This window comes from Drosophila guanche, unplaced genomic scaffold (genome assembly GCF_900245975.1).
Source record: "Drosophila guanche unplaced genomic scaffold, DGUA_6, whole genome shotgun sequence".
Taxonomy (NCBI): Eukaryota; Metazoa; Arthropoda; class Insecta; order Diptera; family Drosophilidae; genus Drosophila; species Drosophila guanche.
This window is the reverse complement of record NW_022995750.1, coordinates 4740325-4766082: the sequence shown is the minus strand read 5'-3', so window position 1 is coordinate 4766082 and position 25758 is coordinate 4740325. Positions and strand designations below refer to the sequence as shown.

The 25758-nt window shown below is 43.9% G+C and overlaps 6 protein-coding genes across 8 annotated transcripts in view; 1 reads left to right on the top strand and 5 right to left on the bottom strand.

The window, feature by feature from the left end:
• Positions 1-10381, bottom strand: part of LOC117586018 — a 37685-nt gene extending 27304 nt beyond the window's left edge. For both annotated transcript variants that reach the window (XM_034275847.1, XM_034275848.1), the window contains exon 1: positions 9613-10381. The gene's annotated coding sequence lies outside the window, so the exon portion shown is untranslated. The remainder of the gene's footprint in view (positions 1-9612) is intronic.
• A 1334-nt stretch (positions 10382-11715) lies between these two features.
• Positions 11716-13321, top strand: LOC117586127 (LEM domain-containing protein Bocksbeutel). The gene has a single exon (XM_034275992.1). The coding sequence runs from the start codon at positions 11782-11784 to the stop codon at positions 13030-13032; it is 1251 nt and encodes a 416-aa protein (XP_034131883.1). The 5' UTR covers positions 11716-11781; the 3' UTR covers positions 13033-13321.
• Positions 13322-13328: 7 nt separating this feature from the next.
• LOC117586126 (dnaJ homolog subfamily C member 3) lies at positions 13329-15565 on the bottom strand. Its single transcript, XM_034275991.1, has 3 exons — positions 15066-15565; positions 14887-15000; positions 13329-14822 (listed from the first exon to the last, which is right to left on the bottom strand). Exons 1-3 carry the CDS (start codon positions 15160-15162, stop codon positions 13543-13545), a joined length of 1491 nt encoding a protein of 496 aa, XP_034131882.1. The 5' UTR covers positions 15163-15565; the 3' UTR covers positions 13329-13542.
• A 1232-nt stretch (positions 15566-16797) lies between these two features.
• Positions 16798-20370, bottom strand: LOC117586742 (zinc finger protein 2). 2 transcript variants are annotated; one of them, XM_034277044.1, is made up of 6 exons: positions 19490-20323; positions 18281-19124; positions 18134-18220; positions 17170-17643; positions 16957-17106; positions 16798-16897 (listed from the first exon to the last, which is right to left on the bottom strand). In XM_034277044.1, the coding sequence occupies exons 1-6, from the start codon at positions 19634-19636 to the stop codon at positions 16812-16814; spliced, it is 1788 nt and encodes a 595-aa protein (XP_034132935.1). In that variant the 5' UTR covers positions 19637-20323; the 3' UTR covers positions 16798-16811. The 2 variants fall into 2 exon arrangements, 1 of the variants encoding a protein (XP_034132935.1); XR_004574016.1 differs by lacking the exons at positions 16798-16897; positions 16957-17106 and adding an exon at positions 17758-17861 and having other exon boundaries at positions 17504-17643; positions 19490-20370.
• Positions 20371-20568: 198 nt separating this feature from the next.
• On the bottom strand, positions 20569-23466 carry LOC117586741 (protein SON). Its single transcript, XM_034277043.1, has 2 exons — positions 21409-23466; positions 20569-21345 (listed from the first exon to the last, which is right to left on the bottom strand). The coding sequence occupies exons 1-2, from the start codon at positions 23311-23313 to the stop codon at positions 20641-20643; spliced, it is 2610 nt and encodes an 869-aa protein (XP_034132934.1). The 5' UTR covers positions 23314-23466; the 3' UTR covers positions 20569-20640.
• Positions 23467-24218: 752 nt separating this feature from the next.
• On the bottom strand, positions 24219-25757 carry LOC117586743 (transcription factor Ouib). The gene is made up of 4 exons (XM_034277045.1): positions 25553-25757; positions 24634-25484; positions 24444-24554; positions 24219-24383 (listed from the first exon to the last, which is right to left on the bottom strand). Exons 1-4 carry the CDS (start codon positions 25667-25669, stop codon positions 24266-24268), a joined length of 1197 nt encoding a protein of 398 aa, XP_034132936.1. The 5' UTR covers positions 25670-25757; the 3' UTR covers positions 24219-24265.
• Between the last annotated feature and the right edge of the window lies 1 nt (position 25758).

The following is a 25758-nucleotide window of genomic DNA, read 5'->3' as shown; positions in this document are numbered from 1 at the left end:
TTTGCTCATTCGCCATAATTTAGTATGCAGCAGCATCGTTTCGAACAGATATTTTATTTGGTGTTTCGTGGAAAGGTTCCAGACGGGTTTCTGTGTGTGTGTGTGTTTTTTTTAACAGGAATACGAGAAATGGCAGAAACTTTAGGGGGAATTTGCTTAGATTTATGAACTGATTTATTCGTATTTGTGCAGAAATTTTAGCACATTTGTGGATACAATAGTTAGGCAGAAAAATATAGAGATCAATTGTGAAATGGATAGAGCAATTATTTGTTCAATTGGTTAGCAATTTTAGCGTAACGAAATATCAAAAGCAATACACATAAAATACATAGATACAAATAAATACAAAGACAGGCTTATAAATATTTTCCATTCCATAATAAAATTTGTTTGTAGGCACCCCGTTGTCCACATTTTTAATTACCTTTAATTACATTTATTTCCACTCAATTTATCTATTATTATTATTATTATTATCCAAGCAGCAAAATAAAATAAATTGGCATACAAAATAAATAAATACAAAACAAATTCAAAATGGCTACTAGAAAAATGTACAGAAAAATATAAAGAAAAAATTAAAAATTCAATGCACATAACACAACAAATTGAGGCCTTTGGCCAACAGACAATTGAAAAACCTTCATGAAAAATTAGCCACGAATTGGTGTGGTTGTGTGCTGCACGATTGCTGCTGCTGTTGCGGCGACTGCCTTTTGGGCCGCCTTTCATTCATATGGGCCAGGCCTGCCCAAGCCAACATTAGCCCTGCAGAGTCTTCCATGTATATTTTTTGCCTTCCATTTTGCGCACACAAATCAATTGACAGAGTCACGTAATCGGCGCAATCATGGCTAAAAGCAGCTTGTGGCTTCTTCGTTTTTTTCCGATGCCGAATCCACACTTAAATCAATCAAAATGTCGCACCCAAGCGACAGCGTCAAAAACTGGTTAGTTGTTGGGCTGCGAAAACCACCAACCTCTTTATGTTTGACGAGATGCAAAAATGTTTGCTCAAAACGAACAAAACCAACATATCAAGAAATTAAGCATGGAAATGGTTGACCGAAGCATTTGATGCACTTGCAGATCGTTCACCGGTTGCCGCAGCAAGGCAGCAAGCAGTTTGCAGTAAGGGCGTGACTACTAATATGATTTTTTGCCATATTTGCCATACATACATATATCCGAAGGCAACAACTAAGAAGCGTAAACTGCGTTGGTTTTTGTTTGCAATGCAATATCTTGGTAATGCATGAGTAGACAAGATGGCTTGTAGATGGCTTATTTCAGATAAATAGTTATTAATTCTATGTGCTAAACATTAAAATCAATGTACCCTAAAGGAGTGTATAATAAACATACACTTAAGTCGCAACCTTGAGCCAATTGATATACATTTATGTCCAGCCAAGAGCTGGGTTCAGTTTTTAACTTTCTCACCGAGCTGAGGGTTTCCTAACTAAAGGTTAGTAAAAAATGAACGTAAAATGATAAGTTTAACGGGCAGATATGCCCATATATGTGTGGAATGGATTGGAATTGGCTGGCTCTAGAATTTCGCTTATTGAAGTAAAGAAATATTTGTTTAAATAAGTTCGAATGAGGAAACTGAACTGGAAAGTTATGTATGGACCTTTCAAGGTGTCAACTTCCTCAAATAACAGAAAACATAATACATACATACATATGTATGTTCATCATGTTTTGAAATGGAATGTTAATGGAATGTCTCGTCTCCCTCATCACCACAATATACGCAAACAAATTGCGTCCATAAATTACAATTTAAATCATGTGCAAAAAATAAAAGACCTATAGACAATAATTTTCAAGGCTTTGCGTTGCCTTGCTAACCCACAAAATATCTGGCAGTAAAAAATTAAACAGAACACCCGCAAAAAAAAAAGAACCACAAAAAAACAACATCCCACTAAACAAATAATACAATAAAAAAATAAAAAAACCTCTCACAAACAACGGAAATACGCGAACACGGGCAAAAAATGTGTGTTTGCTTTTTTTTGTTTATTTAACAAAAGTTTTGAGAAGAAAAAAAAAACGCCAAACAAAAACGCGTCAAAAAAATACAAAGCATAAACGGTGCTGAGATTTACGATAGATGGGGTAGAAATATTTCAAGAATTTCACGGAAGTCTTCATGGAATAACCATATCAATATTATGAGTTCTCACTTCTATAAATTCCACGTGCAGCTCTAGAGGTTTTTCATTTTTTACCATGAAATATAAATATTCTTGAGAGAGAGATATTCTGTGGGTGATTCAATACATGTATTTTTTTGTCAGTCTATCTATCAAGGTGTGCATCCATTTATGTATCTATTTACATATCTACTTAATGCATCACGCTGCTTCTGATTCTGTTGCTGCTATTGCTATCTGGAAGTGCTCCTGCGCACATTCTAAACCGAAACTTTGACCGCAGATTCAGGTTCCCCATTCTTGGCATTTTATCGCATATCATTATCGCAAAACATTTTTCAACAAATGTTTCTTCAAATACCACAACACCTATGAGTATCTTACGTATCTCCAAGAGGATAAAATCCATCAGCATTCAAAGATAAATTTCTTTATGTTTCCCCTCTTGCAGCAATCATGTTTTTCTCATTTTTTCCTTTTTCAATTAGAGCCACCATCAAACGGCAATTGCCACATTAAAGCTCGATTAAAATTATAGAGAGAAAAAGAGAAAAACGTTCCCTTTATAAAGCGAGAAAGACACAATGTCTTTAACCTTTCCAGCGGCAGCAGCAGCGGAAATTGATGTAAAACTAGTCTCAGATTGTTGCTGTTGCTGCTGCTGATGTTACCCCTGCTGCTAATGTTGCTGTTGCATCGAGTGGCAATAACATTTTTGTATCACATTGCAAGGCGTTTTCAGGTTCAAGCCACTTTTGTGGTCAACAACATTTCACTACAGCAGCAGCAGAAATAGCAGCAACAGCAGAAGCAACACTTCCGATGGCTTGTGGCTATGAATGAAATGAGTCCGAGACTCCAGGTCTGGAGTGGAGTCTCTGACTCAGTGTCAGTGGCTGCCGCTGCTGCTGTTGCCTATTGCCTGCTGCCTGTTGCACATCTAAACTTGACTCTGCCACAAATGAGTTCATAACGTTCAAGAAAAAAACAAGAAAAGTTAGTGGAGAAAACTTTCATAATTACAAACAAGGCAAACTCCTCCTGTCCTGCTGGCTGTGTTGGCTGGGTTGGCTCTGTGGCTGTGTGGCTGTGTGGCAGTGTAAATGTGCAAAGAGGCTTGAGAGACTTGACTTGCAGTCCGCTTCAGTAGCTGATTATTTAATCGAAATGATTATGTTTTGGCTTTGGCTTTGCCCATTAAATGTAATCATGCAACAAACTGCAGCTACAAGCGAGTACCCCCTGTCTTTCAGTTGCTGCTGCTCTTTGATTGTTCATAATTAGCGATGGCAGAGCAGAGGCAGGAAGTATCACAGTCCACCTATCCAGCCATAGACAAAGCCAAAAGCCACCAATTTGCGATGTAAAGTGAAATAAAGCAATCAAAAAGCCCCAAAAAGCAGCAAACAGCAAAGAGGGTTAAGAGAAAATCAAACAATGACAAATTGCTGGGAAATGCTGTTTTTCTTTTTCCATCATTTGCCAACCATAATAATAATAGAGTAGGATGCAGGGCACACAATTGTGCGTAATAGAGCAGGCAGTACCCGCAGTACCCAGTACGTTTTCCCACCTCTTCCGCAGTGAAGAAAGAGTGAAAACTTTCAACTCAAAATAGTAGATTGATAGTATCTCTGTGGCAATGGCACTGGCAGACACATGACTCACAGTTGCTTTGAAGATCAACTGAAAGAAATTAAATTAAAGTAATATTTGAGATGAAATCCTAGACCTTATCTGCGAACCTTATCAGTGGAGGAGAGGCTTTAGCAAATGCGTAAAAGGGGATTCTTATCCAGCAATTGTACTATTCCTTTCCGTCTTATCAACATTATGCATACCCATATAAAATACTCAAATAATACAACTATCTTTATGGCAAAGTGTGCTTTCAGAGGAATTTATCATATTCTAGCGTAATTGCAGATATACTTTTGGCCCATAAGACTTTGTTCCACTAAGAGAAAGTCATGGAATGATCATCTGTGGAGAGGATTTCCAATAACAAAAGAAATACCAATGTGCGAGATTTTATTTAAAAAGTTTCCATAAGTGAACGGCTACATGAGTGCCACAAGTAATTCGGGACTCAGCTGGAAGATGTAGATCATATACAGTCTCTAGCTTAAGCATTAGCACAACAAATACATTAGAAAAATATTTTAGAATTTGCCAAACAAAGCTACTGGTACACTTGTTAAGATTTGTTGAAGGAAAATCTCTCGGCAGTCAACCGTGAACGTGGAAATTAACATCCAAGTGAAACTCGTGTGCCCCTATCCAGTTAGAGGCATTATTCTGCTTCTAAAACTTACCAAATTATAGATGTTTCTTTGGTTTCAAAACCCCCATATGTACATACATATATTCAAAGAATATGTATTTTCCCGCATTCATAGTCTTGAAGAATGTTGTGTTAGACTGACTGTCGTAAGTTCAAAAATTACTCATATCCTCGTTTCCTATAACTCTGTTGCTAGCTATCCGCACTTTACTTTAGATATTTATCTTTTTGTTCCTTCTTAGATCTTCAGAGAAAAGCAATTTCCTTGGGTTCCTACATTGTTTCCGCAATATCTTTTTGCGATAGGGCGATTCCTCATCAAGCACTCTATGCTTGGTTTTCAAATATTTGAATTGTTTTGGGACCTTGAGACTTTCTCCTCTGGCTATCGCATTCTTGGGGCTTATCTTTCACATAATCCCACTCTACATATACATCCGCTGTGATAATAAATACACCTCCAGATCATCAAGTTCTATCCATAATAACAGCTAACCTTTGGTAAATATTTGAAGAGCAGTTCTATAGTCAAGCCTCCTGCAAAAGCGTGCCATTTTTTGGGTTTTCTATAAAGAGATGTAAGACGTATCGTAGCGTACGCTTTACAATGCAAATACTTTGAAGAGAACCAACTCGACATTTATCGGCATAATTTTAGAACAGCTGCCAGCTGCGGGGCTGCTGCGAGTGATAGAAAGTCGAATTAGTGAAAAAAGTTCCTACAACTAGCCCTGCGGCTTGCATTCTACTACGAAATGCAGTTATAAATGATATGACACGCTTCTGGGGAATTATGATTAAATATGTGGGTCTTCAAGTTCAATTTCAGTTTCAGATAGTCAACAAATCAATTAATTAGGCGACGCACGCAGAGGCATTTTACCAAATCATACGCTTAATAAGGTCAAATTGGCAATTTAACAGCAAAAACAAAAGCCAGGCGAAAAATGCCTCCAAAACGAAACAAAACAAAAACCCAACAATTTCAAACGAGTTAAATGTTAATCTTGCAGGTTGGCATATGTCTGTGTGTATGTGTTTATCTTTTATACGGCTTTATGCTAATTTCGGGAGGAGACAAAAAAGAGTTGCCTCAGCGAAAAATATTCCGAAACGAGTTAAATAACAAATTGATAAATATTAATAAGGCCAGAAGAGTGTGTGTTGTTTCTGTATCTGTATCTGTTTGTGTGTGATTGGTGCGTGCATTGCATTAACGTATCTGGCAGATACACTGCCACGAAATGTCATCCAGTGCCAGCTTTAGTTACAGTTAAAACCTTCTTCTTGTGGCATTTATGCAAAGCACGGAACGTATCTACAAGATACAAAGTGCACTGCAACTGTTACACACGTGTGTGCAAACACAATCACGCTCGTAGTATCTGCTAGATTGTCTCAAACTAATATTTATTAAGTCTCCGTAAGAGTGATGCCTTGACATTAGCCCCAGATCTCCGTATGAATCAGCTGGCATCAGCTCAGCAGTGCTCCGCTCCTTCGATGGGGAGTCTCTGCCGCACTTGTCGCCGCCTCCAATACGTATCTGTATCTGATGACTCAATTGGGGTCACCAGATAGTGTTGAGATATGTTTGTTTTGTTTGTGTTTTACAAGCTGAGAGCGATCTGAGCTGTCGACTGCCGGCTGTAAGGTACAATGAAGGCGACGACACGATAGGCAGATGGAAAGTTGATATCGTCTTGGGATACCCTCTACAGACAAACCAACAATCGTTTGTGTATAATATCTGTAATCCCATTAGTCGTTTACTTCTCTATGATTCACCTGTAAAATTTAATCAGTTCTCATTGAAAGTCTTTCAGCAAAACAGATGAGTAATTGTTACTTTTCCTTCTGATAATAGATGGCTTAAAATAATTACAAATTCCTGAATGCGTTCACCCTGTTTTTGCTGGAGGAGTTTGGTTTCCACTCCAATAACTCTTAGCCATTCCAAGCAGCACTCTCTCTCTGGGTCCACCAACTGCAACGATCGATCCGAACCGAACCGAGCCGATCCGCCCAGAAGGCACTCATAGCCAGGCATTCATTCACAACTACCAGGTAACCTCAATATCTCCCCGGTGTGGCGTGTCTCTGTCTCCTCCGGTTCATGTCACTCTCCTGCTCCGAGCAGCAACAACCTTGTACCGCCTGAAGTCCATTGAAGGCATTGGGCCATATATTAATTTGGATTGTACATAAGTGAATATGTATGTGAATATGTACCGCTTAGTGGATAAGTATATGCCGATCACCGATCGAATGCCGTTTTCGTGTTCGTAAGGCGACACATAAACCATAATTAAAATTGAAAAACTGTTGGCCCCAAAATCCCCGTCGAAGTCGCCAAAAAAAAAACCAGAAAAACAAAAATATTGCGCACCTGTTTGGAGTTGAAGAGAGAAGGCAGTAGCCACTGGAATGGAGTGGAGTGGAGTGGAGTGGAGTGCATTGGAGTGTTGGCCAGTTTTTCATGAAACAATTACGAGTACGAATGTGAGTACGAAAAAGCGAAGCTGAAATGAACGCCAAGTTGGCTAAGCAAATGGGAGACAGACTCGGGCTATTCGGCGGCATATTGCAACGTTTTGTGGCTGCCTCGTACTGTTGCTGCACAGTGGAAGTGTTATTTTAGAGTGGAAAGATATGATTTTTAATTGATTTAAATGGAAATCATTGTTAAATTCAGGATATTCTAAAGTATAAATGGAGCTACATTATCCCTCTAATGTAGGATTGCTTTCATTTGTTTCCACAATTCAGTAATAATTGAGATTTAAATCCCATTGTACTTGATAACTGGCCTACGAATGGTTTGGCCTCTCCTTGTCACCCCACTACACCTACTACCTCCGTCTCCTACTCCTCTTCCTACGGCACTCTCTGAAGCTCTGTTTCCTCCCCATCGTAATCCCCAATCTTCAATCCCCGCACCCCATGCTCTTGCCTTCACTTTGCTCTGTTGATCGTTTCGATTGCGGCTCGATCGGTCGACTTTTTGTTGTAGCTTTGGCGTAAAATTGCAGAGCTATCTTGTTGTTGTTTGTACGAGTACGAGTATGTGCACCATTAAGGCAACAACAGCTACAGCACATGCATAGATACTCGTACAAACAGGCAAACCAGACCAACAAACATACGTGCCATACATTCACATATACATACATATGTATACATATATATCCATCGAGAAACCTGTAGAATTTACAATTACAACAACATCACAGCAACTGGTAAAACAGCGCGTATCTGCGTCAATGCTTTTTACGAGTGCTATACCCTTTTCACACGGGGTGTATTACCAATCTATTGAGAATATACAAAATATGGAAAGCAGATTCAACTGGTGGCAGTCTAGGTTTTCCCAAATCCAACTCTAGATTAAATTCTTACTTAATGGTTGCAGTTATTATTACTCAACCGAATGCTTCCCTGCTTCTTTTTATGCTGATAAATCTACAATATATTTTATTCCTTTATGTTCCCAACTTAGCCTATCGTTCGGTCAAGAGTATTCATAGATTCGCTTCATAAAAACCAAACCCATTCAGATCTTGTTTTTGTTTTTCTGTTAACTTGGCTTACTTGGGGCGCATTTGCAATTGAAGCGTGGCTCAAAGTGAGCGAACACACACACACATACACACATACACACACAGCTACACATTTACAGTCGCCAGCAAACATAAGCACACCCCCTGCTGCTCCCTCCCATCGATCTAACCCACTTGATCTGGCCATCTCGTTTACACCACCGCGGCTCTCTCCCTCTCCCTCTCCCTCTCCCTCTCCCTCTCCCTCTCTCTCTTTCTCTCTGTCTCTGTCTCAAAAGGCGGTTTGGGTTTTGAACGTGTTTTTATATAACGTTGTTTTTTTTCTCCATGTGCATAGTGTGCTTGTTGTTGTGTTTTTATAAACTTGTTGTTGTTGCTGGATTTGTGCATACTTTTGGTGGGAATATTTGGCATTTTGTTTTTCATGAAATTGGAATTTTGTCTTGTGTTCCGTGAGGAGCGAGGTGAGGGAGATACAATAACTAGATGCGAGATAGAGCTCAGGTCTCTGAATCTGAATAAATGCACTCGAGAGAGGAGCGTGAGTCATTCATTCGTTGGATCGAGCACAAATAGTATTGGAAAATGTGCAGGTAACAGTCGTTACACAAATGTAATTGATAAATCATCTAATTTATTGAGTGTCTCTCTCCAGACAGATTTCTGCATGAAAAATCATAATTTTTTTATCTTTATTATCTCATTTAATTTAGTCTCTTTCTCGTCATCAGTCTCCACTCAACTCACTCAACTCTGATGACTCCATTGGGCCTTGTGCAATTTCACTGATTATCTCATAATCATCCTCTCGTGTGCCTCAATTTGTTGTTTAATGATGCTCGTGGAAAATTAACCATTGATTATATAAAATAGTAACACAAGATAAAACAAAAGCAAAAGCAAACAAGACACCAACAACCTGAACAACAAATTTTGATTTTATTAACTGGAGGCTGCATTTCAATTTTGGCATTTACAACATTTTTTGTATTTTTGCCTTTGCCTTTGTCGATTTATGCCGCTTTTTGGAGTGCCTTGCCTGCCCCGCCGCATTCAGTGAAAGTTGAGTTTGAGGTTCAAAACAATGTTTTGCTTTAAGGTTGTGTCAATGAACTGGGCCGCCACCAAATATGGGGTTGGTCTACTGCTAGTAATTTAGGGATTAAGGTAATCTTTCACTCCAACCACTACCAAATATGGCTGGTCTACCACTAGTAGTTTAGACATTAAGGCAATCTTTGGCTCTTCAGCCTTATCATAGCATGAGCCAAAGTCAAGATGTTCTATTTATAAATGGTGAGCCACAATGGCCGGCACTAGCAAAATGGAGCAACAATATGGCATCCGCTCAGACACCTTACAAAATTAGTTAATCTGTTGGTAAAGAGGCCTTATCATTATTTTTGGACCTGCGGTGACCAAACTCTAGGGAAATGACCCCCTCCAAAAACGTTCTGAATACTTCTGGAATTGCTTAAATTTATTGGCGACTACTAAAGGCCTTATCATTATGGACTGCCTCACGTGCCCCAAATAAATTTAAGCCACAACAGGCTGCAATTAAAATTTGGGGGGTAATGTGTGTTAAATTATAACCCACCTGATAAGAAAGGGCCACGCGAAAGAGTTTCGACGGTTATTCCTCCGGTCACTTTCGATTCGATCGTGGCGATAGGGCTGCTTGCTGTATCCAATGTGTCACACGCGAAACAAAGAATAACACAATACCATTTGGAATTCCTTGGGGGGGCCAAAATCGATGGATTTCCTCTTTCTTCTGGTTTTATTGTTATCGTACTGCCGCCTTGCTCTTTTAAGGGGGCGACGTTTTCTTGGACTGCTTCTTGATGGCTGTATTCGTATTAACCGGTTTTCGGGGGCTTATGTTTATGCTGCTGCTGTTGCCATCGCTTTTGTTGTTTCTTCTACGCAGACGCGAGGCGAGTCGAGTCGCGTTGAGTTTTTAGGGGAAACTTTGAAAATGTTGCAATGTTGCATCAAATCCAGCAAAATTGTTAAAGGTTTTAGTTGAAACGAAATTATTGAGCGCACAATTTAACAAAACAAAAACCATTCCCGAACAAAACACACACCACACGCAAGCGCAGTAGCGGAGACTCGCACAGGCACACAGGAATGCAGGCAAACAGGTGTTGGCTTTTCGGATGCGCCTGCCTTTTTGTGGCGTTTGCATTCGCTGCTTTATTTATACTCTTCTGCTTAGTTTTCTTTGGCTTGTAACAGCACTTTGAACGCGGCGTTTATTTCAATTCAAATTGAGCGTGTTCTTTGTAATTAAACACCTGTTGCGCGTCGATTAAGGGGAAAATCGAGACAACGCGCCGCGACACACAACCTCTTCGTTTGAAAAATTTGTATTATTATTATTATAATTCCCTAGCGATGGGTAGTTTAGTCTTGTTGTGTTATATTAAATGTTATATGCGATGCGTTATCGATTGTATCGCAAGTATCACAAATGTTACTTGCGACTACGTGTGTGCCTATCAAATGCGCTGCCGCTAAGCTTTTAGCGTATTTAGGAACCATGCCACTATGGTCCCAATGACCGCTTCTTTGGGCAAAAGCTAATTTTTAAATGTTAAAACCTGGGCGCGGTTTTGGCGCTCTGTATTAGAAATTTGCATAGATGTCGCCACCTTCGCAAAATTTGCTGTGAAACCTAGCGGTAGTTTTTGCACAGCATGTACAGTGAAAAAGTACCAATTTTATTGCTGTTTTAAATATCTCATAAATGGAAATATACGATTTCTTCGTGATTGTATGTTTAAGTAAGTCCTTCAATATGTGTCAGACCCTGCAAATATAATTATTTAGTTGTGGGAGAGGCCACCCCTGCATCGCTACTCCCTCAATATTCCAAATCGCATTGGGAACTAAAAAAAAAAAAAGCCCAGTGGAAACATTATTTAAAAATTTTAAATAAAATTATTTGTTTAAAATATAACCGCGGTGCAATACTGTAGCACTTGGCTTCTTTCACATTTTACATTATCATATTTCTTCTGGACTATCAAATGCCCTAAAATTTTCAAACCACATAGTTAAATATGTCACGAACAAAACAAAATTAAGATCTTGATTCTGCGGTAAATAGAATAAATGATACTGACCGTTGAAGTGAGAATATTGAACTCGTGTTACAGTTTTGCTTGCTTGATATATATTCCTATTCCATATTCCATAACTAGCAGTTAATTCTTAATTGAAAATACGTAAATAAATAAATACCATAAACCATATATTGTATATAGTCCAATATTAATATATTTTATTTTATATTTAGTGGTTCTCGTTAGTTTAAATTCCCTGCAAAGAAAAAGAGCTTTCAAACCTCCCTTAACAATGCAAAGGAGCTTTCATGGTGAGAAATTTGTACCACAAACTAAGATTCAGGGAAATCCTCTCCTGCCAGAAGCTCTCGCATGCACTATTAGGGATCCTCTCAACAGGTGCGAAAAAAGTTGGGAGCTTCGAAAAGTTCGTCCTTTTTTACCTGCTTACCATACCTTGCGGTCACATGCCAAAGAGAGGATTAGTTCAGCAAAGAGAGCAAGAACCTAATTTTTGCGGTTCGATATCGATATTTTTGTGCGATAGGCGTAAGCACTTGTCAGAGTGACCGTGCACTTCACTTTGGAAAAGTGCTTTTCGATGTATGTTGAGGCGGGCTATCGATAACTCAGTTGTCATTGATAATTGTGACGACATTGCTATTTTTGTTTTGTTTTTCACAACTACTGGAAATATGTCGGACCTCTCGTATCTGGAGACAATCTCCAACAAGGAGCTGCTGGCCAAGTGCGTGGAACATGGTCTGCCCAGTGTTCCGGTGACCGACAGCACTCGCGCTGTCATCATTCGTCGTTTGCGCGCCACCATTTTGGGCTCGCCCTTGAACAAGCGCAAAACTGCTGTCTCGGCAACAAAGCAGCAGCCAGCGGCTCCTAGGCGTGAAACCATACACGGCAGCAAGGTGACGCCTGCAGCGGAGAATGTGAGACGCACAGCAGGTAAAAGTCCAAGCCGCATTGCCAGCAGCAGCATCAGCACCAACAACAACAACAGCAAGCAGAATGAGCGCAGTCGTCGCACGGTTGCCCATGGCTTGGACAATACATCCGACTCGGGGCGCTCTGTACAGACAACAACCACCGTCTCGGATGTGGGCTCCCAGTCGGAGGACGATGACTATTATGTTGTGGATTCGCCAGTCGCCGCACGATCCTCGAATTTCCAGCAAACGTCTCCCAAGCGCGACGATCTACGCCGGTCTTTGTCGTTGACCAAGTCTGGAGTGCTGACCACATCGTACACGCGTGAGGTAGAGCAGCCGCACTATGATCGGCAGGAGGAGGACATACCCAAAAGCCACAACTATGAGCGTGCGCCCTTGAACACACTGCCCAGCTACGTGCCGCGCATCGATCCACCCTATAGACGCCCCATGAACCTGGATCTGGCGGCTCTATCCAGGACGCAGAACGTACAGACGCAGCTGAACTCGACCAGCTATCAGGAGGATTTAGGCTACAGCCAGTCGCAGTCCATTCGTTCCCCACGGAACACATTCAGCGGCTCGGCCAAGCCTTTTGGCGTAGCGGCTGCTAGTCAGCCCCGCCAGCGGCAGAGCGGGCCAACTGTTGGCTTTAGACAGCCACTCCAACCGAGGACACCCATGAACACGCTCTATCCGACACTGAACCAGTTCTACGATGAACCGGACAACAACGCCCAACCCATGGAAACCGACAGCGAATCGGAGGCAGAAGAGCAGCCACAGCTGCGCAGCAGCCACCTCTCGCATTTGCGCTCATCGCCACTGGCACGTCCGCCACTGCCATCCAGGCAGAAGCAAGTACAAGTCTCGCCCATGGCACAGTTCCGTGAGCTATTCCGCTCGCTGGATCGTCAGTATCATCTCAAGTTTTACTTCCTCCTGTGTGTGACGGTGATGGTGGCCACCATGATATATGTAGCCCTGTCGCCCGCTGTTTGAGGTGGATCCTCTGCATTTCGGACTCTTAATATTATTAATAAACAGAAAAAAACAAAAAAAAAGACTTGCATTAAAATGTTAAAACGGGAACTGGCATTCGGATCGATCGAGAGAGGAATTAAAAATTTGTGCGGATTTCGATTTACGACACAGGATACGGACAGGATAGAGTTCAATCGCCAAGTCTTTTATTTCTTGCTTTGCTTATGATTTTCGCTTTATACATAATTAGAAAAATGTACTACATTATAATTATTTGTATTAAATAAACTAATTAAATGTAAGTGTTCATTTTGTTGTGTGTTTCTTTCAGTTTCAAGTTTCAGTTTATCGGAGCAGGGGCAACGGGGATCTTTATTCTACTATTTACACGATATTCAAGAGTGGAAAACAAGTTTGTGTTTGTGTAAAATCGCAAGGATCTGGGACAGCGGCATGGGGTGCGTGTGGAATCACTCTTAACAAATGACACAAATGGCTGGCTGCTAAGTGGCGCTGGCTGACTGCTGACTAATTGAAGTGGAACTTGAACTGGAAGGGCGACCCGTGCTGGAAGTGGGCAAACGGATGCTGGCCACCACCGCGCTGGTTCGCCTCAGGGTCCAGGGGATCCTCGCCTTCGTCGAACTGGCGACGCTTCTCGGGATCTGTAAGTACCTCCTTGGCCGCTGCAATATCGATGAACTTCTTTTCGGCCACCTTCTTCTCCTCGTCCCTGAAGTTGTCCGGATGCCATTTCTGGGCCGCCTTGCGGTACGCCTTGACAATCTCCTGCTTGGTGGCTGTGCGCTTAACGCCCAGTATTTTGTAGTAGTCCCTGCGCTCGGCCTGCTTCTGCAGCTTCTTGGCCTTCTGTATGCCCTCCTTGGCCCGCAGGCTGTTCTCGTCTAGTTCAAGGGCTGCCTGGAAGGAGTGTATGGCATCGTCATACATTTCGGTGCCGATCAGAGCATCGGCACGATCACAGTACACTTGGGCCTCCTTCATGATTTCCAGCGCTTCCTTGCACTGTGTCAGCGCCTTGCCGAACTCCTCGTCGCCAGTGTAGCAATTGCAGAGGAGCTTGTGCGCCTCGTAGCGTATCATCGTCTCCTCGGGCTCGTGCTTCAGCACCGCCTCGCCAGCGGCTGTGCAGTCGGAGTACTGTTTCTCCTCCTTCGCCTGCTCGGCTGTCGACAGCTGCTTCTCCACCTTTCTCAGCTTCTTGTAGAAGGGGAAGCAGAGCTTGTGCTCTGGATCGAATTTCAGGCACTCGCGTATCTCCTTCAGGGCATTGGGCGCGTGTCCGATCGTGTACAGCAGCTTGGCAATGTTATAGTGCCCCTCCGTGCTGTCCTGCGTCAGGCGGTTCACCTGCCTGAGGTCCGAAATGGCTGCAATGGCATCGTTGACCTTGATGTAGAGATCGGAGCGTGTCTGCCGGAACGGCACCGACCACGGCGACAGCTCCAGCAGCTGTGTAATCAAGTTGATGGCATTGTGATAGTCGCCATGGAGAATCTGTTGTTCCACCATATACCACTGCTCTTTGGCCGGCTCCAGCCGCGAGTACTGTTCAAAGACCACACCATTGTTGGGCTCCTCCCGGAGAACCTGACTAAAGTCCGTCAGCGCCTCATCGTATTCGCCGCTCTTCATGTGCACCAGACCGCGTTGAGCGCGCGCCGCCGTGAAGTCGGGCTTCAGCTCGAGCACGCGACTAAAGTCCTGGATGGCAAAGCGTGTCTTGCCCAGGGCCAGATAGACGGTGCCCCGCTTGAAGAGCGTCAGATAATTGTTGGCATCGCCCTCTGCAAAGATTCCCCAAAATTAATTACACTTCAAAGACAAAGAAGTTCGTTTGCGATAACCCACCGACAGCCGCATGGTAGTGCGTCAGGGCATCCGATAGCTGTCCGCGGGCCAAGAACTCTTTGCCCAACTCCAGATGGTTGTCGATGTCAGCCTGGTTGGGCACTGCCTCGGCGCCTGCATAAAACAATGACGTGGATCTAACCAGTTGTTGACAAAACATAAATAGATCTGATACTCACCATCCAGGAAGAGCTCCAGCAGCAGCAGCACCACACAGGCGGCCAGCCTCTTCTCACCGCTGCCCAGCATAAGCAGGTCGCTTAAGGGCAAAGCCATGGCTACGTGTACTCACTCTCTCTCTATCTCTCAGGTGGGTGTGCGCGGCTTATGTGGGCGTGATTTCAAGTTGATGGTCGAATCGACACGCACGTCAGATGTGCCTAGCGTGGCAGATGTCTGGGCTAATCTATACCGTTGCACCTGCCCTTCCCTCTCTGGCAATGATCGTGTTGTTGTTGTTGTTGTTGTTGTTGTTGTGCGGCGTTTATAGATTTTGTGTCCGTTTTTGGTCAACTTTTGGAATCCGACGAAGCTTTTTCGTGATCTTTTCTCCCTGGAAACGAAGACTGCAGGGTATGTTCTGTTATTTAATCGTTATACAAATAGCTTTCGGTCTCCATTGGTCATCGTCGCCGCATTATTTTTGATTTTGATGAACTTTTCGCCTATAAATATTGAAAACCTAAACACTGACGTGTTTGTCGGTGTGACCGCTGACGTATCGACAAAAAAAATATACCGAAATAAACCTTATTTTCAAAATATACGGTAAATATACCGTAATCGTTAATCATATTCCTTGATTTTGATGTTCTATTTAATATTACTAGCTAGTTAGGTCTCTCAGCGCTAAAGCTACAGTTTTATCTAATTTAATGATCAATTTTCCAAAAGAGTGGCTAGTTTTTTTGACTTCTTTTTATTATTTTGTTTGCAAACTAAGGTCAAAGCACAGTTCTCAAATACTCAAAATAGTCCTTGGACAGAAAGTGCCATATATTTGGCACTGTACCCAGTATGACCAAAGTATGCAAAGTGCCGGCTCTCTAGGTACACTGTTTTGTGTTTGTTTACAAAATTAAATCCGCTAAAAGTTCAAATTGTGTCTGAAACAAGAAAGGAAGTGTATTATGTAAGGGTGGAAATGAAGCTTGGAACACAACAATGCATAAAGAAATCACCGCATTATTGGATAAGTCCGTTACGGCGGGAAAGGTTTTCTTAATAACCTTACCTACTTAATAACTGCACGGTAACTACAGCGACACCTGCCCCTGCTGACAATGATTGGCGCTAAATTCAAATAAAAAATTACTAAATCTTTTCAAATTGATGTTTTTATAGAGCACGAAATTGGTAAATACATTTATCTGGAACTACACATAGTAAAATTCATAGTACATTGATATTTTAAATATGACATACTTTTTCGGTAGATATTGTAAATATTTGTTCATTTTTGTTTTATTTTTCTTGAAATAAATGCAAATGCATTGAGCATTAAGTGGTTTGCTTGTCGTGAAGCATAAGGTTCTCTTTAAGTATTGCTTATCGCTAAATGGTCGTCAATGGTCATGTGCTTCAACTAGTGAGAGATAAGTTATATGTCTACCTATGAGAGACAGCAAAAGTGCAATTGGTTACAGGGATTTATGAAGGAAGAAAGATATAGTAGAAGAGTGTATCATCATTTGCCTAGTGAGTATAAAGCTTTCAGCCCTGTTCCGTTTTGCGACTCAGCGGTGCCCTGTGCCCGCATGTGGTCTAATGATAAGGTTGAATGGAGGGTATGGTTTTACTAGCTTGTTTTTGCGGTAGTTAGTCAGTTTAGTAGTAGTAGTTAGTGAGAGCTACGCTCTCTCTGTCTCTCTGTTTGTGCTTGGCTACAACTTCTCTTCTTTGCTTTCTTGCTCTGTTCCACTTGGTTATGAAATCACAATATTTATCAAATCATCAAAGGAGTCCGGTGAGGGCGTCTCAGAGGCATGCGCATGCGACTTCTGCATATGAGCTGAAACGAAAGGATACTTTAAGTAGCGAATCCCCCATCCGAGATGGTATTTCAAATACTTTTCAACTTAATGTGCGTTACGAAGCGTTCCTGGCACAGATCGCACTTGTAGTAGGTGTTGCCCGTGTGGACGCGTTGATGGAGTCGCAGAGACTTTTCAAATAGATACGAACGACCGCAAATGTTGCACTTAAAGTTCTTCTCCAAAACTGTCAGAGAAAAGAAAACAGCTTGATTGGCAGACAGCAATTAGAATTGTCTTATTTACACACCTTCATGGCTGAGCCTGTGCTGTGTGAGGACATACTTCAAGGCAAAGGCCTTGCCACACACATCACACACATTGGGCTTCTCCTTCTCGTGCGTCTTTATGTGCCACTTCATGTCCTGGGCCCGTTTGAAACGCTTCGAGCAGTGCGGACAGGCATGCGGCCTGTCCTTCTCCGAGTGCACTGCAGCATGTCGATCCAGGGCCGACTTCATATTGAATCTCTGGGTGCAGCTGTCGCACTGAAAGAGTCCCGAATACTGTCGCTCCCGCTTCTGCTGCAGCACCCGCTTGTTGTTGGCAATCACTGGCGCACTTGCCGCACGCTGCAAATGATCCACGGACATGTGATGTATGAGATCCTGTTCGGTGCCAAAGGGTTGCCGGCACAACATGCACTCGCTGCGCTCAATTGGCGTTAGATTCTCCCTGTGCCGCTCCAGCATGTGTATCCTTTTCTCCGCATACGAAGCGAACACTATGTAGGTGGATTACATATTATAAATAGGGAATAGCAATGGGTTTTGGATGGTAACTAATGGTTGGTGATTGGGTGTCACAATGCATGCTGCTCTCCGAGGGGTTTACGTACTTGGTTGTGGTTGGACTTGGGTTTGGTTAGCATTTTGTTTTTTTGGTTGGTGGTTTAAAAAGTTCTAATGAAAGTACAAAACGTTGTTGATTGCATGCTTTTGGCTAAAAAAAAAAGAAAAGGTATACAAAAACAGCTGATTTAGCCTGTATGTTTACCGTTGCTTCAGACTTGACTAACAGACACACACACACAAGCACACACTGTCTATGTATAGGAAGCAGTTGGGTTGCTGGCCACAGTTGGTAGTTCTATGATCTTAATGCGCTGGTTTATATGTGAGAATGTTCGATGATGCGACAAATTGTTATGATTAATGTTGAATGTTTCATGTCCTATATCTCAGCTGCATCCAATCGCTCCTCTCTCCACTTACCCTCCGTGCAGTTGGCACATTTGTAGGGCTTCTCCCCGCCATGCTGTCTATAGATGTGCCATCGTAGCGTCTTTAGGTGTATGAAAGCTATGCAAAGATATATTCATTTGGTGATGCCAAACACACTCAGCAAAGGTAGATGCTTACTTTTACCACAGAGGCCACAGTGTTCGCTCTTTCTGGCACTGGCGCCCGTGTGGGTGGCCTCGTGGCATTTCAGATGGCGCTGATTGATGAACAAGCGCTCGCAGCCGGTCTGCCGGCACTTGAGCTGACGCTCTGGATTGTGCCACTTCATGTGATAGTTGAGGCTTTTGCGCGTAAAGAAGCGCTTCTCGCACATGCTGCACTCAAAGTCCGTCTCCGAGTGATACTTCTCGATGTGGTGGCGCAGATTGTGGCGATCGCTGTACTTCTTGCCGCACACCTCGCACTTGAATTGCTTCTCCACGTGACAGCTCTTGATGTGCACTGTCCGGGAGGCTGCATCCTGGAAGCACTCCTCACACTCCGGACAGTTGTACGGCTGCTCTGGATCGTGGCTGGCATTGATGTGCTCCAGGAGCATTTGCTGCAGCTGGTAGTTTTCCTGGGGCTTGAAGCAGTACTTACAGGCATAGCTAATGGTCAGTTCCTGAGTGGCATCATCATCGTCATCATGATCGTCCTGGTATGGTGGCTGAGATTCATCATTTTGGCCTATGGCTTCCACAAAAAACTCTATTGGGGTGGCGGTGGCAGTGTTTGGTTGAGTTTCGTTTGAAACCATCGTTGTTGTTGTTGTTGCTTTTGTTGTTGTTGTTTCTGGCACAACATCCGTTTCTTCCTCTTCCTGGTGCTCATCCTCCAAGCTGCTGGAATCGATTTTATCATAAATATTGGACAACTTCAGCTGCGCTTCCTGGCAGCCCAATCGAAATGTGTAGATGGAGCAGAACTTGGTAAAACAGTCGCTGCATATTTTCTGTGGCAATCCATCATTCGGTGAAATCTGCAAGAATTTATTTGGGGATAATTATAGCAGGTTGTGCAGAAAGAAATAATTATTTGTGAACTAATATTTAAATAAAATATAAAATTTTAAGCTACACAGTAAGTGCTTCTATGGCTTATAAGCAACCTATGAAAAAACCCCAAAGGATATGTGTCATGTCTTTGCCGAAAGCACTTTCAAAGTTCAAAGCCCCCTTGGGTAAATGTAATCAGATCCCAAAGCTCAACTCAATGCAGTTTTCCATTGCATGCAGACTTTCACTTTGGTTGGAAAATAAGTAATTTGCAGTTTGCCAACTCCACGAAGTCGTTACATACATACATATGTACATACATATGTAAGTACACATTTACATTACGTACCTTCAGATTCCAGTGGACAAACTCCAATCGTATTTGGGCCATTTCACTTTGCCAGCATGTGGGATGGAAGAGGTCCAGAAAATTGTTGCTGCCATTTTCGAAATCGCAAACAAACATGGAAATCGCACAGGTGCGACACGTTTCCATGGCTGCAGCAGCAAGCAAAGTGCACCGAGGAGCGGCCACATCAAACCGCAACAACGCCCAACAGTTCCATGGCCAGCGCCAGTGGCAGCCATAGGCAGTGGCAGTGGCAGTTTTGGGTACGGGGCATGGGCATGGGAATCAGTGTGTGCGTGTAATTATGCAACTCTACAAATTTCGCTTCACTGCCTCGCTGACGTGCCCACTACCCCGTCCAACAAATGTCGCTGTTTGTTTGTGCCAAATCCAATGCCAAATTCCCATCCAGTCAGTCCCGCGGCCATGCAGTAGGATGCAAAAAACATCTGTAGCACATTTTGCACACACTTTTCAGCACAATATTTTCTCATAGGATGCTGGGAGTTCGCTCCCTGGACTTTTTTTTGCTGGGACTAGGGCACTCAGAAAAGTTTTGTGTTTGTATCTGGGTGACAGCAGGGTGACAACAACAACAACAACATTAGCAGCAACCCATTGACCATATCCTGTCCTGCGCCTGTGTCTACTGCTGCCATCCGATCCGACAAAGTTGTTTGGAGCGCAGTCCCGCGTGAACTGACCTTCAATGTTTGGGTTAAGCTGCTTTTGCTTGCGAGTGTCGTGTGTCGAGAGATTTAATGGACTGCAAATATGCCCACACCCACCACCCGCACTGTGCAGCAGTAACAGTCAGCTGTTTGTTCGGCCTGCGCATAAGCCCCGTTAGAAGTAAGCAAAGCAAAGCAAAGCTCTTTCTTTCGCAAATACCAAGCCGACAGCTGCACACTGGGCCAAAAGCAGTGTAAGCTGTGTCGAATCACGTAGTGGCCAAAGCTCTTCCATTTTCGATGTTTCCCACGCCACTGTACTGTTAAGAGAGCCAACGAAATCGCTCTCTTTTGGTCACTCAAAAGCTTTCCTGCAAGCATTGAAAGCTCCGCGAAAACAGTTTTAGCTCAGAGTTACAACTAATTTTATACGTATTTACATGTAAAGTTTACAGAATAGATCCTGATATTATCTTTATCCTAACTGGGCTGCAAGATTCCCAATTTTTCCAAACACAATTTGGCCGCATTTAGCTTTGCCTCCTTCTTGTTGTTGCACGGCCGATCGGGTGTGTACGAATTCCCATTGATCTCCACCGAGAAGAGAAAACTGCGTATGTGAGACGGACCCGATTCCTGTTGCAGCGTGTACTGTGGCGGCGTCCACCGGTTCTTCGAGGTCAGCTCATTGAGCACACACACGGGATGCTTGTCCAGCGTTACCACCATTGGTGGGGGGCCACTCTGGCCAGGAGGGCCGCCGCCGACCCCGACACCACCACCACCACCGCCGCCGCTGTTCTTGTTCTTACGATGCCCCGCCGACGGGCGGTTCGGCTGCAGTTTAATATCTTCGCGGGACACCAGACCTCGTTTGTCAAGTTTCACATCCAGCAGGAGAGGCTGCAGGGAGCCCGTTTTGCATCGTCCCAGTCCCTCGCCAGGCTTCCAGCCCATTTTCTGCAACAGAGCCATGCCCATGCCACCGGTCACAGGCTTCGTGGAGGTCAGCTGATCCCGGCGTACCCACAGCTGCGGCCCACTATTCAGCTCATGGGCCTTCATCACATGCGCTCCCGTGCTGCCCGTGAACTGCCCGGGCAGATGCTTTGAGGACGCCCACGAGGACATATCCCGCTGTGCGTTGTGCATCATTTTGATGGCCTCGCAGTCGGTGGGATTTGTCTGCAGAATGATTTAGACTGTCAGATTTATTGCGGCTGCTAGAGGGTTCCTGGGAAGACTCACCTGTAGCCGACGAATGGCGCTGAGCCGCTGTGTGATGATGCTCGACACATCCATGCTGAGCGGCATCGTCTCCGGAAAGATGGAAGCACTCTGTGACGACTGCCGCATCGCTGCTGGTCTGCTGGGGGTCACGGGTGTTGTGGCAGATGGTATGGGAACCTCAGGCACAAATGGTATCGGAGCGGGAGTGAATGCTTTGACTACAGCCACAGCTGGAGCTGGAACTGGCTCTGGACGAGACGGAGGAACCGGCGCAGGAACGGGAACAGGTGCGGGCACAGGTGCAGGTGCAGACACAGATGTAGACGGTTCCAATGCTGCTGGTCCACCCATCGATTTAAAGGCAGGCTCTTGCTTCTCCAGGGCCGGTATGGATTTGGCAAACACATTCTTTTGTATATCCTGGAAGATATTCGTGGATTGTTTGACGGGCGGTAGCGATGGGAGTGGCGCCAACGCATCCTTGCGCTCCACAGGCACCCAGGCCTCGGTGATGCGATGTGCCTGGCCAGAGGACACGGGGAACTGCATGGTTATGGCCTTGGTTTGATCCTCCCTCCTCGGCTGTATCGGCGTGGAGTTGCGGATGTGCATCACAATCGGTTCCCGCTCCTTTAGCTGGAAGGGGTGGTGGAAGGCCTTGGCATTCCCATTCTTATCCGTGTCGGACTCCTCGTCAGAGCTGAGGTCGGAAAGCGCATCTCCGCTGGAGATCTTCTTGCAGAAGTCCGTCAAATCCTGGACGGTGCGTCCGCCATAGCGCATCTTGATCAGTACCCTGTCCTTCACCTCGGGCGTCATATCGGCCACTCCAGGCAGATTTCCCCGCTTGAACATATGGATGGCATTCTTGCGCGCCACCTCCAGCAGCCGCTTTTTGTCAATGCCTAGATCTCGGGGTCGGGAGCGTGACCTCGAGCGAGACCTTGACCTTCGTGGCCGCCTCGAGCCCGTGTCTCGAGCGTTGCGCTTGCTGTGGTGCTGCTGGTTGGGCTCCTCTTTGGGCTCTTCTTTCACGTCGTAGAAGCTGTTCTGAGGACGCCGACGTCCATTGGAGGAGGCCTTCTCGCGGAGATAAGATTCCTCATCGGAGAGCGAGACATCGGACATGTCCCGAGCCTTGGGCCGTTCGCTGATCCGTTCGTTGTCCCTGTAGCCATTGTAGAAGCTATTGTGGCTGCGGTCACGTTCTCGCTCCCGATCCCGCTTCTCACGCTTTGGTGGCAGGACATCCGCAGCATGGCTGCTTCTCTCCGTGGGCCGTTTCTTAGTCTCAGGTTTCTCTGTCTCCTTAACACAGGCAGAAACCACGGAGGCAACAGGAGCAACAGCTGGCCTCTCCTTATCCTTGGCCTTGTCACGATCCTTTTCCTTGGTGTCTTTGTGTTTGTGCTTGTGCTTTTTCCGCCTGTGCTTGTGCTTACCCTCCGCCTCCGAGTCGGACCACTCGCCATCCGACTTGGACGCCTTCTTCTTCTTCTTCTTCTCCTTTTTGACCTTTTTGTGCTTGAGCTTCAGCAGATTCTTGTCGTCAAGCAACTCCGCTGGTGGCGCTGCATTGAAAACGCCAAAGAGTTCGGCGAGTATTTCGTTGGATGACTTTACCGGCGCAATGGTCTTTTTATCGTCCACAGAGGAGCCGTCGAAATCGCCATCGCCCTCGCCATCACAGTCATCGTCATCGTCCTCCGTGTCGTCATCCTGATGCTGGTCATTGTTATTTCCTCGCTCCTGGTCCGACTTATTCTTCGCATTCAAGGCTCGCAGCTTGGCCTCAACCTCAGCATCAAGCTTCTCAGATTTTACCATTATCTGTGGAGGAGGTCCACTGGGGGAAGAAGAAGCCACCGACTGTTCCAATTTAGAGTTCTCCACATTCGAGGCGTGCTCCGACTTTTCTGTCATTGCTATGGCCTTGTCACCGGACTGGCCTTATATATCCATTCATTTCCCTTATACTCTGAAGATAATAATAAACTAATTGTAGTTTATTTATTTTATTTTGCTATTTTATTTATTTTTGCACGCCTAGCCGAGCAGTGTGACCGCGGAATTATCGACAAAATATACCACAAAAACCCTGAAGAGTATTCCAAAATATACCTTCTTATTTTAAAAATATGCCGTATCTTAAATGATATTACTCGATTTTGATGTTATGTTTGATATTACCAGCTAGTTAGGATTCTCAGCGCTAAAACTTTAATTTTATCCGATGTATCAATAAATTCTCCACAAGATGGGCTAGTTTTCACTACTTCCTTGTGTTGGATTTATACTAAAAGGCCAACCAACAAAAATATCAGAAAACGTAACGTGAGTGGGTATGGATTATTAGGTATTTGACAATTTGTTGCTTGTCAACCAGTAGGTATAGTATGGTATGGGCATTAATATAAAAATTGAATTTTAAAAGCTCTCAAATATTAATAATGACTTCATCTTAGACTGACATGTGTTTAACCTTTTCATATGCATTCTATGTATATGCATATGTATATATCGATCTTGATAGATTCTCGAAATGTGTATAATCGGAATCAAAAAAGAACGACTTAGTTCATTGAATAAAAATGAACGAACGAACTCGATCAGTCAAATGAACGATGTTTACCCAACACTATGCGTAAGTTAAGCTGGTTTTAAACGATGAGTCTGCACGTGTGATGCCCAAAATCTCATTTCACGCATACAATCTCAATGATTCACAGAATATCAAATCGATTTAGATAATTGGCAAAGTCATGAGCTCATGTTCACACGTTGAATCATTTGGCATGAATCTTGGATAATTGCTGAGGCTAGTTGTCTACATATATACATACGAAATATTGAATGACTTTAATCTTATAATTGCTTAAACTTTCTCCGTACTAGGAAAATCCTTACGTTTTTCCTTCATAACATGCATCTTTGATTGAAGATGAGCCTTTAGGTGTGTGTTGCGCTGGAAAGTTTGATCGCAGGTTTCGCAGCTGCAAAGAATAATAATAATTTACCAATTGTGCCGAAATAATACAAATAATTGTACTTACTAAAATGCTCTCACGCCAGTGTGTATTAATTCATGTCGCTTGCGACCAGATGCCGAGCTGAAACTTTTACTGCAATGGTTACAGGGATACGGTCGAGCATTTGTGTGAATTCTGTGGTACAAAAAGAATATGGCTACAATTATAGCAGGACAGAAAGATTATGGTTACAATTATAGCAGGTCAGTCTTACCGCTCGTGGATGACGCGGGTTGTGCTATTGTGAAATGACTTGTTGCAGTATTTACAGGCATAGGGCTTTTCGCCTCTGTGCACAATCCTTTGGTGAAGCGACAGCAAATGATCTGTGTAGAACTTTTTGCCACAGTCCGGGCAGGCAAAATTCTTAATGCCCGTATGCCTCAGCATGTGCAATTTGAAGTTGCTCTGATCGGTGAAGTGCCTGCCGCACTGCTCGCAGACACAATCTCGGCGACGCTGTTGACGCTTCCTTTCGACTATCTCCTCCTCTGTCAAGTTTTTCCAAGTCATGTATTTTTTGGCTCGGCTAGCTGGCGTTGTGGTAGTTGCAACTTTCATGGGTCGACCTCTTTTCCTGGTTTGGGTAATCGACACTGGTGACAACTCTTCGGTGGGAGAGTATCCGCCGTCTGAGTTGCTTGAGTCGGACAATTCCGGTAACTCGTCACCGTCATCGTCATCGCTGCTATCATAAATGCTACCCAGCTCTTTCTTTAGACTCGTTATCAGAGAGTCTGCATCCTGCGCAGTATCCTCCGCCTCATCACTATTTTGGCTCTGTGGATCGTCGTCGTCCTCTTCTGGGTCTAACAGCTCTTCTACATTTTCATAGGCATCGTCCATATCACCAGCCGACATGGCCGCCAGCTCAGTATCCATTTCAATCTCATGCTTAATTTCTGTGTCCTCATCATAGTCCTCTACAGGAGTCCTGCTGCGACGTTGTTTCTCCAACAGGTTCTTCTGAGTCTGGATGCAGTGATTTCGGAACACGATTGCCTGATTCAAGTCGTGCAAACAACAAGCACATATGCATCTCGGCAGCTCTGGATCATCAAAGAGCTGCAATTTAAAGTAAAAACTTAGGAGGGGTTTGGCGACATTTCCTTGATTTGCTTGATGGAACTCACCAAAATGCCGACCACCAACTCGATGTTCATTAGCAGCTTAGAGTTCTCCTTCTGGAATAGATTTTTAGCCTTTGCATTGTAGATGACGCCCCCGCAGACTCGGCATTGTAGCGTCATTTTAAAATTTAAATGCACATTTTCTATATTTATTCAAATGCAAACAAAATAAAATGCGCATACAACAGCTGTTCGTGGTCGGTTATCGA